Here is a 15,528-nt window from a genome sequence, read left to right on the forward strand (position 1 = left end):
CCAAAATGAAGTATTTATCTTTTATCAACAAGACTTTTTCGCTTTCTATTGATTTATTAATTTATTGGACGCACCCGTTTATTAAACTTGACACTAGCAATTTATTTTTGACCAACAAAATTCAAAATAATTTGGCAGTAATTATGATTTTATTTAATAGGGCAAACAGGCAAAACCCTTAAAATGTTTCTACAAAGATTTACAGGTACAAGAATCAGACTAGTGTGATTCATTCAAATTGTATATTTATGATTTTATTAAACTCAAATAAGTGAAAGGTTCATGCTGCTGGACGATGCGTTTACTGACTGAAAACTGTGGGAGTTCTTAGTTTTGATGCATTTAATGAACTGGAAGCTTTTTGTGGAGTTTCTTAGTGTCTGACCTGCCAATCAGAGGCAATTAACTCAGATTTGTTGTCGACTGATTAGTGCATCTCTAGAATGAGCGTGTTGATAGTGACAGCTTGCCTTGAGCCTGGAAAATAAGCTCCGTCTCATTTTGAGTCATTTGACTGAGGAGGGCCATTCCCTCCAGAGCCACCATCTCCAGAGCTGCTGCGCTGCTGCAGTCTGAAGCAACGGAAGGATTCTCCACCTGGGATTCAAGTGTTGGGGTGGGCGGAGTTCTGGGCCGGACTTGGGCCATTTCACTGGCTGTTAGCAAGGCGAGCATCCCCCCCATAGGATCGTCTGAGCTGATAAGAGGGAAGGGGGAGTTTAGGGCAGGAGGCTCACAGATACTTTCTTCCAGAGAGGGTGGGAAGGAATCTGATAGAGCGTCAGACTGCTCCTCTTCACACGCAGTTGTCTGCTCTGGTGACACACACATCTGAGGCATTTCCTGGTTGTCTGAAACTGCAGAGATGGATGGGTGAAGTGGTGCTAGCTCTGCTTCCTTGATACATTCTGGTTTAGGCTCATCTTCTGCAGGTATAGGGGACAGGGCCTTAATGGCCTGGTATGAGTTAGATGATGCTTCCATTTTAATCACACTCTCGTTTTTCTCTTCCTTCCCCACTTCCGGCAGGCTCTCACCTTGTGGAGCTGGAAGATAGGCGGTTTTTGAGTCTTCTCCATCTACCTCGTCATGTTTGTCAGTGCTGCGGCTCAGCTGAAGGGAACCAAGGGCCTCTGGTATCAGGTCAGGTTGAGGGTCCTCCTCACAGGGTACCCATTTAAGAAAAGACCCTGCCTTCGGTGGCTCCGGAGTCTGGGGCTTAATTTCTGCATTCAAAAGCCTTGAATGGTGGTGAGTTGGAGTTAAAGGAGCAGCGGGAGCGGGAGAACAGGATTGATGTGCTTCTGAGTTTTCAGCTGTTGATGCTGGGATGTGCAAAGGGGGAAATGAGCCATACGGAGCAGTGATGGATTGGTAAGGGTAACCTGGAGGCAGATCTGTAATAGAAGTAAAATAAAGTCTTTAACAGCCCATACAGACTCGTACCTTGTTCGTTTTCTAGATGAGAAACTACAGTTCTGGTCATAATGAACAATACTGGTCATGAATGTTAAGTGATTTCGAGCTATTAAAGACACAGTTGCATCTTTGATGCATATGAACTGCTTTTTTCAAGGATTAAATGATTACATAAACAACTTCAATGACGTATAGAAAGTAGAACTTAGGGCACATTTCTAAATTTATTGCAGATAATTTCAATTCCACTCAGGGTCAATATGTTTCCTAGCAGATGGAGAGACCCCACAGTTTTGTTAGCTATCAACGTGCTTCTGGAATAATTCTGGATGGATATTTGACCAGCCTTGTTTGCAGAACTGGTAGAGCTCATATGAACTAGTGGATTTCCTGGCATGGACCCCGCTTTTAAGCATAGTCCACACAATTCCAGTAGAATTGAGATTGTAGCCATTCCAGATGCTTGATTCTTACCCATTTCTTTAATAATGAAACCATTTTGAATGTGTGGTTGTTTCAGAACAAACCAGGAACCACCTAGGCTCAAGATCATACATTGGAAGATGCTTGGACACCTTACTGTCCACAGTAAGGCTCTGCATCCCCTCAGATCATCAACATGAACCTTCAATCTCCATTGAAATTTGCAGCTGCCAGCATGAACCAGCCAAATGCCACCTGAAGAAAGGTTTTACCGTTAGATGAGACAGGATTTGAACGATCTGGTCACAACGACAAATAGTATGCCTGAAGTATTCAATATTGTGAAGCATAGTGGGGGAAAATCATGCCGTGGTCAATTTTACTGTAAGGCTGCACAATATATCACAAATGTATTTTTAGGTGGATTAATCGATTATTGAAGTACCATGCATGTACACTTCAATAATTAGGGGAATAAAAATATAAGGTTTTTTTGTATATTTATGGTGTTTTTGGAAAAAAGAAAGATACGGTGGACAAATGTTTTAGAAGGTGCTGGAAAGGTGGTAAACAAACATGCAGGAAATACGTTAACACTAGTGAGTTCAAGAATGTCGCAACATTTAGCAACAATTTCTGGCAGCCCAATTTCACACGTCATGAAACTGGTGCATCACACAAAGCAAACTCAGTAACAAAGGAGGATTACATCTACGTTCATCAACTGAGCCTCATATTAACAGCAGGAAGATTGAAATTTAAACACAGTTGCATATTCCAGCAGAAAAATGTTCCTATAGATGGATAAAGCAAGCCAACATTCAGCTTCTTTAACTGCCCAAACCTCCACCCAATAGAAAATGTATGGACTAGGCCTAAAAGCTGGTTCCAGTGGTGTCAGAAAGTGGAATAATTCAAGTGAGCTCTACCATCCAAAACCAAAACCTTGCTTAGGGCTACAGAAAATGTGATATTTACTCAAATCCTAGGGGAGGTGTGTGTACATATAACGCCTGTATGCACACTTTTGATTGAGGAAAAAAAAAAAAATCAAGGAACTTACCAGAGTAGATGCCTTGAAACGGTGTAGTGGCTGACTTTTTCCTCACTCCCACCTCCACCTCCTGTTTCGGCCGTTGTGGTGAGGACGGGGGCGGAGAGGCCGAGCGTGGAGATGTCGGGTGCGGCAGGAGCTTCGGTGCGTGAGACAGGACCCTGTGCCCTCCCTCCTCCGACTTCAGGGTGGTCACCGGAGAGGGGGTCAGAGGCAGAGGGGTGAGGGAGGATGTGGATGGAGTAGGAGATCGAGAGGGAGGGGGAGGTTTGCGAGGATGCAGCACAGGTGAGGACAATGGGGAAGATATGGAAGAGGGTCTGGTTTTTGGGTCGGGGTTCCGCTTGTCTACTTTGTCTTCAATCTCTGACCGGTGCTCACTAGCCTTCAGGCGCTCCTGGAGCAGAGCAGAGGAGATATTTTTGATACAGATATGCCCTGTGTACGTATGTGTGTTGTCACAGACTTTGTTTTGGTGAATAAATATTCATGTTTTGTCCGTGTTGTGCTTGCTGCTGCAGGTATGCAAGTAGATGCAAGCAAAGTAACAATCCACTTACAACGATATGTGCATTCCTCTGAAGCTCCAGGACCTGCGCTGCGTGCTGCTGGATCATGAACAGCTCCTGCTGCCGGAGGATCTGGTGCTGAGAGAGGAGCTGCAGCTGGGCCGCATGCTGCAGAGAGCTGCCCGTGCCGTACACACTCGACCACACCGGGGCTCCACGCTCCAGTACATCGCCTCCTGCAGCACCATGGAGAGAGGAGAGGGAAATACAGCAAACGTTAAAAAAAGATTTGACCCACACTCCTTTTTTGAAGCACCCAAAACATTTGGTATTAATATTAGAAACATTTGCATTTACTGCATAAATGTGGAGTGAATGTTGTTAGCTAAATGGGTGAGCTGATCTGCTACAGAAGCTGAACTAAAGTGGAAACAACAAAAAAAAAAGATTAAAAAAGATTAAAAAAAGCAACAGAAATGTGATTTTGGAAAAATGGTTAAAGATGTTCAGCTGTATCACCTCGTACCCGTTTTCAATCCTTCAGACCAACTTTAACATAAAAAAATACTGAAGTTCACCGTGGATGTAAAGCAGCTAGTTCTGCAATATTGAGGCTTTAGAAATAGAACCTGCAAAAACCTAGACTGTAAGTACAAAAAACAGGAGAGAAGGAAGGAAGAACACGGAAGGAGAGAGAGAAGGGCATAAAGGAACAAATGAGGAAAGAAATTAGGACATAAGGAACAAAGGAAATGGGGACAAAAAGAACACAAGGAAGGAAACAGAAGAAAATAATAAAGAACACAGAAGGGAGGATTCAAGATAGAAAGGAAGGAAGGAAGGAAGGACACAAGGTAAGAAAGAAGGATGAAATGACAGAAAGAATGGACACAAGAAAGGAATGAAGGAAGAAATAAAAAGGGAACCACAGATTGAAGGGAGGTTAGACACAAGAAAGGAGAGAGATAGAAAGGACAATAATGGAAACAAAGAAAGACATGGAAGAAGAAAGTCGGGACACAAAAAGGCCCCAAAAACAAAAGAGAAACAACTTTCAGTTAATGGAATACTGAATAATGCCAGGAAACACATTTTTCCATACTCTCTTTATCCTATACAGATCCAGTCCAGGAAAATCCCAAAATCAATTTCATACTTTTTCAGATTGCGAAGGAACCCAGAGTTAGCCTTGAAAGACCACAAGGTGTTTAAATGATTTGAAAGCTTCCCTTTTTCATTTCTAAGCAAAACTTTTTAGAAAAAGTTACATATTTTAAAAAGTATGAAATTTATGAATGTGTGACGTCAAAGACATTTCTTGAAAGAGTTCAATATTTTGACATTGCATAACAGAAACCTAGAAACAGTTAAAGGCCAAAGAACATCCAGAGGTAAGTGAGAAAAGGTGGAAATTTATCCATTTATTTTATTGTTCCAGGAGGAAAACCCCTCTCGGTTCCAATGCATCTCACTGCTTTCATGTCAAATTTGACAAAGCGTCGTTGTGCGCCCAATCACGCCTTCATATTCTTTCATATGCTCAAATGCTCTCTGAGACGGACAGCAGCTTTCATACCGTAATGTGGCAGGTGTTCAGTAGGGATGACGATCAGCTGTCCAGACTGCGGGTCCCTGGCAAACTGGTAGGGAGGGGGTATGGAGCCCGGCAGAGAGGGTGGGTAGCCTGGGGGGAGGGTCTGGTGGAGAGGCGAGGGACCCAGGCCTGGATGAAAAGAGGGATATGAGAAAAAAAAAAAAACCGGAAAAACAGATGGATTAAAATAAAAACAAGACAAACTTAGCTGAATGAAAAGCATTTAGTGAGTATTTCTCTCCATCCAGGATTCAGCCACACTGAGCCACATCTTGTTGATTTTAGCCCACAGTGTCTAGACAGAAAAACCCTGAGGGACTTCTGCGCGAGCGTGTGTCTCTCTGTTCAGTGTTATCAGATGTGAATGAACGCTTACATAAGTAAGTGATTGTGTGTACTGGTGATGTTATTTCTGGATAGTGAGCGTAGAAGCAGCAAGTCTGGAATGTCCAGAAAAGACCAGGAATGTCTGAGGCAATGGTCGCCCCCACCTCTCCGGAGTCTGCTTCTGGACACACCGTCTGACGTAAAGACAACACCTCCCTTTTCTGCTGGACCAATCGGAAGCAGCCACATATGTACATGGAGAGTATGTTTTGGACCATGGTGACAGGCAGAAAGAGGGGGATGCTGCTTGAAAAGGTCAAAGGCCAATGGTCTGAAATACAGCTTTTCCAACTTATGTGGTACTAATACAAGGTTGTGTTTTGCTGCGTTTGGCCCGAAGGAGCAGTCCATAAAAAGTCAATCTTCCACAAGAGTTATTGTATGTTTTTATTGTAAAAAGTTCTGAAGAAACCAAACACACCATAAACTGGGCGTATGTTATAATACTAAAAGCAATAAACAAAATACAAGGTTCCTGCACATTTTTCATGTTAAACTCCATATTTTTCCAAACTCAAAATCCCTTTCCAGCAGCTTTTATAACATTCTGGACATTCGAGTCAAACATATTGATCATGAACTGTAATCTTTGCTGTAGGTTCCATAAAAAGAATAAACAACAAGAAAATGCCCTCCAATTTTCAAGTGTGTAATAGGGCCTTTTCACGGCTTTTATGACGTCTGGAATAACTCAGCAAGGTCTACTGTAAAATCTGTACTTAAATATAGATCAGTTAAAGCACAGTTTGTGAACCTTAGTACCTTTAATTTGTAAAAACTACCATAAAATACCAGTTTTAGTGCAATGTTTGGCATTTTAAACCTATGCTAGTGTAAGGTCCAGTGAATATAAGGTTTGATTAAAGTTGAAAAAGTGGTAAAATATATTTGAATGGGTGCATTCACACAGTAAGGTGTGATTTGGCAAATTAAAGGTAAAGAATGTCACTTAAACAGGAATCTATGCAAAAATCACTAAATCAAGATCCATTCGATTAGTGTGTCTTAGAAAACTGGGACAGGAATAATAGGCAACATTTTTTCCATGAACCATTTCATTTTCTCAATATTTATCCACACCTGAAACCCGGTAAAAGATTATCTTATGCATTTCTATTCTTTTCAAGGCTGCACAAGAACCCTAATAACATATCAGCAATAAATATAATATTAATCATCTAGGAATTCTTCAACGTCAAAATCTGATCAAAGACCTTCTGAAACAACTGGAGCTCTGACATTAACCAATGGAGTCACAAAGAAAGATCTAAAATACTTGCTTGCAACAGTTAGCAATTTGCTAACAGTGACATTCACATACCGTACGGAGAGCTGGAGACCCAGACTGGTGGGGCTCCAGGCCGGGACATCCAAGGGTGAGAGGTCAGGGTTGAGTGGTTGGGAGGCCACCGACCTGCCCCTTCGAGAGCAGCCCCTCCTGTGACCATGAGGTTAGGGGTCATGAGGCTGGGCGTCATCATATTAGGTGTCAAGCCGCTAGACAGAGGGGTGGGGTACATCTGAGTGAACTCGGGCAGATTCTTGGACTCTCTGAATGGACACACAACATCAAGTACGGCCTTTAGGAGCATGGATAAAGAACATGATGTGTGCCAGTCCTTTAGCTACAACATTGCGGCAACTCTAAATTACAGGGCTTTGCAAAAGTATGTACACCACTTGAACTATTTCACAATTTGACGCAATGTGACCACATACTACAATTTATTTAATTGGGACTTAATGTGAAAGCAACGCAAAGAAGCTTAGAACATACAGGTCCTTCTCAAAATATTAGCATATTGTGATAAAGTTCATTATTTTCCATAATGTCATGATGAAAATTTAACATTCATATATTTTAGATTCATTGCACACTAACTGAAATATTTCAGGTCTTTTATTGTCTTAATTCAGATGATTTTGGCATACAGCTCATGAAAACCCAAAATTCCTATCTCACAAAATTAGCATATCATTAAAAGGGTCTCTAAACGAGCTATGAACCTAATCATCTGAATCAACGAGTTAACTCTAAACACCTGCAAAAGATTCCTGAGGCCTTTAAAACTCCCAGCCTGGTCCATCACTCAAAACCCCAATCATGGGTAAGACTGCCGACCTGACTGCTGTCCAGAAGGCCACTATTGACACCCTCAAGCAAGAAGGTAAGACACAGAAAGACATTTCTGAACGAATAGGCTGTTCCCAGAGTGCTGTATCAAGGCACCTCAGTGGGAAGTCTGTGGGAAGGAAAAAGTGTGGCAGAAAACGCTGCACAATGAGAAGAGGTGACCGGACCCTGAGGAAGATTGTGGAGAAGGGCCGATTCCAGACCTTGGAGGACCTGCGGAAGCAGTGGACTGAGTCTGGAGTAGAAACACCCAGAGCCACCGTGCACAGGCGTGTGCAGGAAATGGGCTACAGGTGCCGCATTCCCCAGGTCAAGCCACTTTTGAACCAAAAACAGCGGCAGAAGCGCCTGACCTGGGCTACAGAGAAGCAGCACTGGACTGTTGCTCAGTGGTCCAAAGTACTTTTTTCGGATGAAAGCAAATTCTGCATGTCATTTGGAAATCAAGGTGCCAGTCTGGAGGAAGACTGGGGAGAAGGAAATGCCAAAATGCCAGAAGTCCAGTGTCAAGTACCCACAGTCAGTGATGGTCTGGGGTGGCGTGTCAGCTGCTGGTGTTGGTCCACTGTGTTTTATCAAGGGCAGGGTCAGTGCAGCTAGCTATCAGGAGATTTTGGAGCACTTCATGCTTCTATCTGCTGAAAAGCTTTATGGAGATGAAGATTTCATTTTTCAGCACGACCTGGCACCTGCTCACAGTGCCAAAACCACTGGTAAATGGTTTACTGACCATGGTATTACTGTGCTCAATTGGCCTGCCAACTCTCCTGACCTGAACCCCATAGAAAATCTGTGGGATATTGTGAAGAGAACGTTGAGAGACTCAAGACCCAACACTCTGGATGAGCTAAAGGCCGATATCGAAGCATCCTGGGCCTCCATAAGACCTCAGCAGTGCCACAGGCTGATTGCCTCCATGCCACGCCGCATTGAAGCAGTCATTTCTGCCAAAGGATTCCCGACCAAGTATTGAGTGCATAACTGTACATGATTATTTGAAGGTTGACGTTTTTTGTATTAAAAACACTTTTCTTTTATTGGTCAGATGAAATATGCTAATTTTGTGAGATAGGAATTTTGGGTTTTCATGAGCTGTATGCCAAAATCATCCGTATTAAGACAATAAAAGACCTGAAATATTTCAGTTAGTGTGCAATGAATCTAAAATATATGAATGTTAAATTTTCATCATGACATTATGGAAAATAATGAACTTTATCACAATATGCTAATATTTTGACCTGTAATGCAGATCTAAACAGACCAAAATTACATGCAGTGTTTCCATGGGTGGCGTTTTGAATGTATACACACTGAACATCTTCCTGAGCAAATGATCCCTTGGTGAAACATAGCGGTGGCAGCATCAAGCTGAAGTAAAATCGCTAAAGGGTGCAAAAAACTTGAACCGGGGGTGAATGTTCACTATTCACGTGTTTGAATGGCCCAGTCAAAGTACAGAGCTAAGTCCAACTAGGAAACTGAGGCAAGACCTGCAATTAAATTTTCACAAATGTGCTCTATCAAATCTGTGCTAGAGCAGTTTTACAAAGAAAGGGGGAAATATTCTAGTCTCCAGCTGGAGAAAGCTGGTAGAGACATATCTCCAAAACTGGCAGCTGTAACTGCAGTGCATCGTGGGTCTACAAAGTGTGTACTAAGGAAGTCACACTTAACTTTTCAGATCTTTAAAAGCAAAGATTTTGGTAAAAAATTTATAATTTTACTTGACAAATATGCACTGCTTTGAGTTGGTTTAACACATTAAATCCCATGAAATACACTGAAGTTGGTGAAAGTAATATAACATGGAAAAACTCAATAGTATATACAGCATAATTCATGTCAGAGTAGAGAACGACCATAATTTAGTTGAAAATTTGCCAAGCAGCTGTGCATCTTCACCTGATGACTTTCTCTTGCTTACGCTCCAGCCGGCCAGCCAGCAGACGGTCATCATGATGGCGAGCACGGTCTTCCCTTCGATCCTCATCTACAAACAAAACCTCATTTTTAGGGGTTTTATCATCAATTTTAATCCAGAATTTATATACAATGAACTTCTGACTACCAAAAAAAGGAGACATAAAAGAGCAAATGTAGGAGGATCTGTTGCGAGAACAGAAAAGGCGTGTGTGACACAGAGAGAAGGAAGAGGTGCAGAGCACAAGGTAACACCAGCTAGATAATAGGGTGCGTGACACAGCCTGTCATAACAAGATGAGAAGCTGAAAATACAACGCTGGGCGTCAGCCTGAACACAACGGCGCATTCATTCTTACTGTAAAACATGCAAACACAAAACAACAGTGACAGTTCTAGCTTCTAGAGTCAGCTTTCAACAATTAACGACGTAAGGCCACAAGAGACATTTATACACAGAAAGGCCTAAAACCAGTCTGATTGTCAGGACCAATGGTTGGAGGGGGAAAAAAACCTGACAACTGTGCTCAACCAGGCTGTGCAAAATAAACATGAGGCTCTCCCCCCTAAACCCTCCTCCATCTCATCAGAGCAGACTGAAGGTCCCTGGGCAGCAGAAGGGTTTAATACATGTGTGCTGCTGAACCCTTCAGGTCTGCTCTGTGTGTGTGAGTGAAGCACCAAAGAGACAGAATACTTTAACAATCCCCTATATGCTCTGTAGGAAAGGTTTCTGTTACCAAGGTTACAGAGAGTCTGTCCCACATGCTAGCCGCTGCATCAGGAAGAGAGGAATGAGGAGTATTCTCCATTCCCCTTCCTCATCTCTGGCCTTTCTTCTATTTCTGAGTCCAAATTCAGCTTCACTCTCTCTACAGGATTTCTACACGTTCTTTATGCAAAAGCTCCACATTTCACACTCAATTAAACAGAAAAAGAAAACGTTTACTATGAATTTAAGACAGATATTTCTAAAAGTGAAAATACTTCAAATATCTAACCTTAGGAAACACTGGAAGTAAGAGTGGACAGAAGGAAGGATGAAAGGAAAGATGTGGAATGAAGGGCACGTGAAGTAAAGAGGGAAGGATAAAAAAGGAAGAGAATTAGGATACAAGGAAGGAAGGTAGGGAAGAAAAGAAGAAAAAAGACATTAGGACTCAAGTAAGGAAAGAAAGGACCTATGTAAGGAAGGATGGAAAAGACACAAGGAAAGAGGGACACAAGGGCTGAAGGGAGAAAGGAAAGACATAAGGAAAAGGAGGACACAAGGGTTGAAGGGAAGTAGGACACAAGGAGGGAAAGAAAAGAAACAAAGGGAAAAATGAATAAGGAAGAGGAGAAATTACCCACAAAGAAGGAAGAAAGGAAGGAAAGAAAGAAAGAAATATGCACCAAAGGAAGGATCCGTGTTTAGAGTTAAGTATGTAATCAGGGGTCAGTTGATTGAGTCGTCTTGTAATGGAAAAGTTGTGGGTTTGATTCCAGTTTTGATGTATCGATGTGCCCCTGAGCAAGGCACTTAACCCCAAGTGACCTATCGATCTGCATATCAGTGTATAAATGTGAATTTGACTCTAGTGTAATCATCACTATAATTAGAAAAGCACTATACAAGATCAGCACATTCCTAACAGGATACGGAATAAAGTCTGGAAACACCACAGTTAGCTTCCTGCGACAGAACGGACACAGAGGAGGCTTTCAGCAAATACCAAGAAGGCTGAACAAATTAAAGTTTTACTCTTTGGACCTCTAGCCTTAGATGCTGATGATGACAGTTTAAGATGTTACCCCCTCATCATGTGGTTTTTATAGTATAGGCTGGAGAGAAACATTTAACAATGCCTGTAAATCCAAAATGAAAATGCAAATATTTTCTCACTTAAAACAAGTCAAGAGTGCCCTGCAGCAGGCAGTGAGGGGAGTTGCACAATCCTCTGTGTAGGAAGTGTTTCAGAGCTCCAGCTGGAACAGGTCACTGAACATTGTCCGGATCTTCCTCACACCCTCTACATGAACTTTCTAAATTGCTGCCATCAGGCAAACATCACAACAACATAAGGCTAACAGATTATTGGAAAAACACTATAATCACAATATTTTGCTCAATACTGAATTCAGGATTACTTAACATTTAGACTGCACAACTGATCAGATCACAATCGCAATTGTCAAAATAAATATGTGCAAAATCACAATAGCCAGATACTATGGTTGATTGGATGCCAGTCTATATTTCAAATAAAACTCTGCATGTCAAGAATATATCTGACCATATGGTTTGACCTTCACTGCCTTAAATGAGTTGAATGTAGCAAAATGATTTCAATAATCATAATTTTGTGCAAATAAAGATTGTTTTTATATATTGTTTTTAATAAGAAATGTTATATTTTTGTTGTTTGGTTTGTTTATCCTTAAACCAAAAATAACATATGCAGATATCTGCAGTAGTCTAGTCTGCACAACACATATACCTTTACATGTGTTAAAGTACAAGGTATCAGCGAGCGCCGATCCAATACCAGCTTCATTAAAAGGAGTGTCCCATACCTCGGGGGAATATTTCAAGCCCTACCAAAATCAAGTGGCAAGAGAAAGAAGGAGGAGAAATCCTAGGAAAGGGGATTCAGCCAGAAGAAGTGCTCCTCAACAGGAAGCCCAGGTATGGAGCCAAAAACCAGCAAAGATTTATAATTACTACTGTGCACACACATGGAGTTACTCAAGACTGATCCATTGCTCAGCAACACAACCAGGGCCTTATTGTAATTCAAAGCCTGCGTGTAGCTTTCCGCCGCACTCTCGAATGACAAGTTTAATGCAGAGGGGGTAGAGTAGGGTAGGCGAAGCCAAAGAAAAGAACGGAGAAAGTGAAGGGGGCCTGAGATGGGACATGGAGTGAGCCCCTCTCCAAAGGCCTCCCTGGAATGGAAAGAAGGGTGGAGACGCTACCAAATGAAAAGAGCAAAAGACAGAGGGAGAGGTGCTGAATGGTGGGAGAACAGAAGGAGCTCAATGGCACACTGAGCAGAGACCAAAACAAGGACAAAGACAAGACACTGAGCAGGAACCTTATAGCTGAGTGACCTTGGAGTCCAAGAATAGCATGCATTGCTGCAGGGCCTAATATGCAGCAGAAGGGCCAGCAGGGTTACAGAAGCGCTCAGGAAACGAGCTGAGACACGAGCCAGTGACCAGAACTGGCTAGCACGGTCAGTACAATCAGCTGATTGGAAACCCGAAAAAACTCAAGAAACATACATGAGAACTAAAAGGTTGAGCTAGTAAAGGTCGTCAGTGTGAAAGTTGTAACTGAAAAGTTGATCTTTATACTCCTTTCTGTTATAGATCATGCTGGATCTGGAAAGTGTTGGCAGCCTTTGGCAGAGTTAAGCCAAGGATATACATTCTCTAGAATAAATTGTTTGCTGCTTTAGCAATGCAGGTAGCCACACAAACCACGCCTATCACTGATCAGATACACCTGGTGTGACGTCACCTCTAGTCCTAATATAAGTAGCTGATGACCAATCAGAGCTGGAAGGTTACTTCTCATATTCTAGTTTTTAAAGAGAAAACTTAATCGGGTGAAATCTGTATCAGCAGGTCAAAGCTTTACTAAAACAGGGGACTACAAATTGGTCACAAACCTCTGATCGACTCATGTCTACATTACGAGATGATTATTAATATGGTGCAGAGGTTCTCCTTACAATATAGGTCACAGTGCACATTTGAATGCCTCAAAAATCCAACAGCTACAGAGAAAACATGACCTTTCTAGAAAAGGAAATGAATATTCTATTATTATCTAAAAGCAAAATGAGGAATTAAACTGGTTCAGGGGACTACGTGGAGCACGATTCTGAGAGAAACCACACCGGACTAGAATGCAGAAGCCAGGGAGAGAACACATCTGATGGCAACAGTTTGATTCCCCTGTAAAAATTACTTATTTCCCCCCATCCTAAACTTAAAGTAAAATTAAGGTCTGCCATAGATGTTAACAACAGAAATGATTTGGCCTCAGTTTAGCCAGCCACAGGGCCGAAAAAGGTAACCAAAGTGCAACAACAGCAGAGACAGATTAAAGCAGCACCATCAAACTGGTTAAAGCTTAATAAATCTTTGACGTTACCCTTAACAGAAGTTTGCAGCAGGGGTCTTTGTGTGTCTGAGCTTCCGCTGGTCTGTTTACTGGTGCTCCCACTGTCTCTCTGCCGGGCAACGGCAACAGCAATCCCGACAGGAGGATGGCGAACCTCGCCCTCCCCCTCTCTCCCGAAGGAGCGGGCGCTATCCGGCCGCTCTTGTTCCCTCTTCAACTGAGGAGGGACCCTCATTGCTCCTGCAACCCGTTCCTTGTCTCGATCCCTCCCTCTTTCCCGCTCTCTTTCGGGACCCATCCTGAGGTTACCCAGACCGCCAAAAGGCTCTCGCCCATCGATGATGTGCCTGGAAGAGGCGGGCCCTTCAGCAGCAAAGTTCCCGCTGTATTTAATCAAACTCTGCATGGCCGAAACCTCAGTTGAGTCTGGATGTTCTCCACCACTGGATGCTCCTACCAGTGACGCCGCAGGGTGATAGAGCCCCGACTGGTCCAGGTAGCGCCTCTGACTCCCCTCCTCAGCTGCACGCCCGTGTCCATGTGTTTGTGGGGAGTGACTGTGGGAGGACTGCGAGCTGTTAGGTTGATGTGATGTGTGAGGGGAACTGGACTTCTGTGTTTGTGAGGGCTGGCTTTGAGAAGTGGAGTGATTGTGTCCATGATGAGCTGCCAGAGCAGCCATGTGATTCGTGGAGTAATTGGCTAACGGGCTCATGGCGTTCCACTTAGACTCTGCCCCGATCCGGTCAACGCCAACTCTGAGTGAGTGTTTAGAGAGGTCCCTGGTTTCGGGGCTGAAGCGTGATTGGCTTGAGGAGAAAGATGCATCCTGACTTCGTTTACCAAGAGAACCATTGGAAAAAATTACAGAACCTTCCTCTCTTTGATTGTTCATTTCGCTTGACTGAGAGAGCTGTGGATGCTCCATGAGGCTTTTCTCATGAAACCTGTAGCTCTCCCTCTCCCTGTCTCGTTCAGGCTCTCTGTCTCTATCCCTTTCTCTGTCTCTGTGTTTATTGTCACGGGCCTGAGAGGCGATCTGGATGGGCCCTACTCGCTCATCGTAAACCTCCACAGAAGGCACATATGTGGGCGCACTGACTCGCTGCTCTCTGACAGGGTCTCTGGGTGTGGCGAGGTTGGGAAGACCAGCGCTGGACTGCTGTAGAGGAGGGGGGAGGACATAAGAGATGTGCAGGGTCCCAGCTGACGTGGCCACAGACTCGTTCCTTCGTTGTCGCTCTGAATGAGAGTTGGAGTTATTGGAGTTAGAGTTCTGGCTGTGGTTGGATCGAGAACCGCCTTCCTCTTCCCGACCCCTTCTGTCTTTCTCCGATCCAAGGAACCTGCCCTCGCCTTCACCCCCTCTAGGAGGGAACGAGGGCTGTGGAGGCGACAGTCTGGATCTGGACTCCACTGTGGAAGGGTGGGAGTGTGACTTTTGCTGGTGAGGATGGAAGGACCAGCCATCCCTGTCTCTGTCGGAGTCATGGTCCTTGTCTTTGTCCTGATCCCGATCTCTGTTTGCTTTGCGGTCATCCTCACTTCGTCCCTCCTGCGTCAGATCCACCACGCTGTGCGGCCGGGTCTCTTCGCGTAGCCGCTCTCTCTCCTTGTCCCGCTCCCTCTCTGCCCTATAAGTCCTGTCCCTGCCCCCGTCTCGGGATATCCTCTGGGGAGGCGTGGAGCTGGACGGAGTTGTCGATGACGCAGACGGAAGGTGCAGAGGTGACTGGCTCAATGAGGATGACAGGAAGTATCCATCTGAACAAAAACAAACCCACGGTGTAAACATCTTTGCACATATTATTTGAGTGACTGAGCAGAAAAACAACAATAACATAGATCAACAACAAATCTGCAGCAGAAGGAACCTCAACAGTAGTTAAAGCACGAGTCATTTACAAAGGTAAAGGGAACCTGTGTTTGACAAACTAAATATTAATAGTGTGTGATTTCTTTTTGACCGGC

At 43.5% G+C, this 15,528-nt stretch overlaps 1 protein-coding gene across 2 annotated transcripts in view; it reads right to left on the minus strand.

Moving 5' to 3' along the window:
- Window positions 1-15,528, minus strand: part of LOC124862632 (trinucleotide repeat-containing gene 18 protein-like) — an 81,349-nt gene that overhangs the window by 30,288 nt on the left and 35,533 nt on the right. The window contains exons 5-11 of one of the 2 annotated variants that reach the window (XM_047356679.1): window positions 13,588-15,321; window positions 9,426-9,513; window positions 6,708-6,883; window positions 4,982-5,128; window positions 3,457-3,641; window positions 2,906-3,293; window positions 471-1,397 (exon numbers count right to left, since the gene is read on the minus strand). In XM_047356679.1, coding sequence (XP_047212635.1) covers window positions 471-1,397; window positions 2,906-3,293; window positions 3,457-3,641; window positions 4,982-5,128; window positions 6,708-6,883; window positions 9,426-9,513; window positions 13,588-15,321 — 3,645 coding nt within the window. Of the gene's footprint in view, window positions 1-470; window positions 1,398-2,905; window positions 3,294-3,456; window positions 3,642-4,981; window positions 5,129-6,707; window positions 6,938-9,425; window positions 9,514-13,587; window positions 15,322-15,528 lie in introns of both variants that reach the window. The other variant, XM_047356678.1, reaches the window with a different exon arrangement.

Source organism: Girardinichthys multiradiatus, chromosome X (assembly GCF_021462225.1).
Source record: "Girardinichthys multiradiatus isolate DD_20200921_A chromosome X, DD_fGirMul_XY1, whole genome shotgun sequence".
In the NCBI taxonomy this organism is placed as follows: Eukaryota; Metazoa; Chordata; class Actinopteri; order Cyprinodontiformes; family Goodeidae; genus Girardinichthys; species Girardinichthys multiradiatus.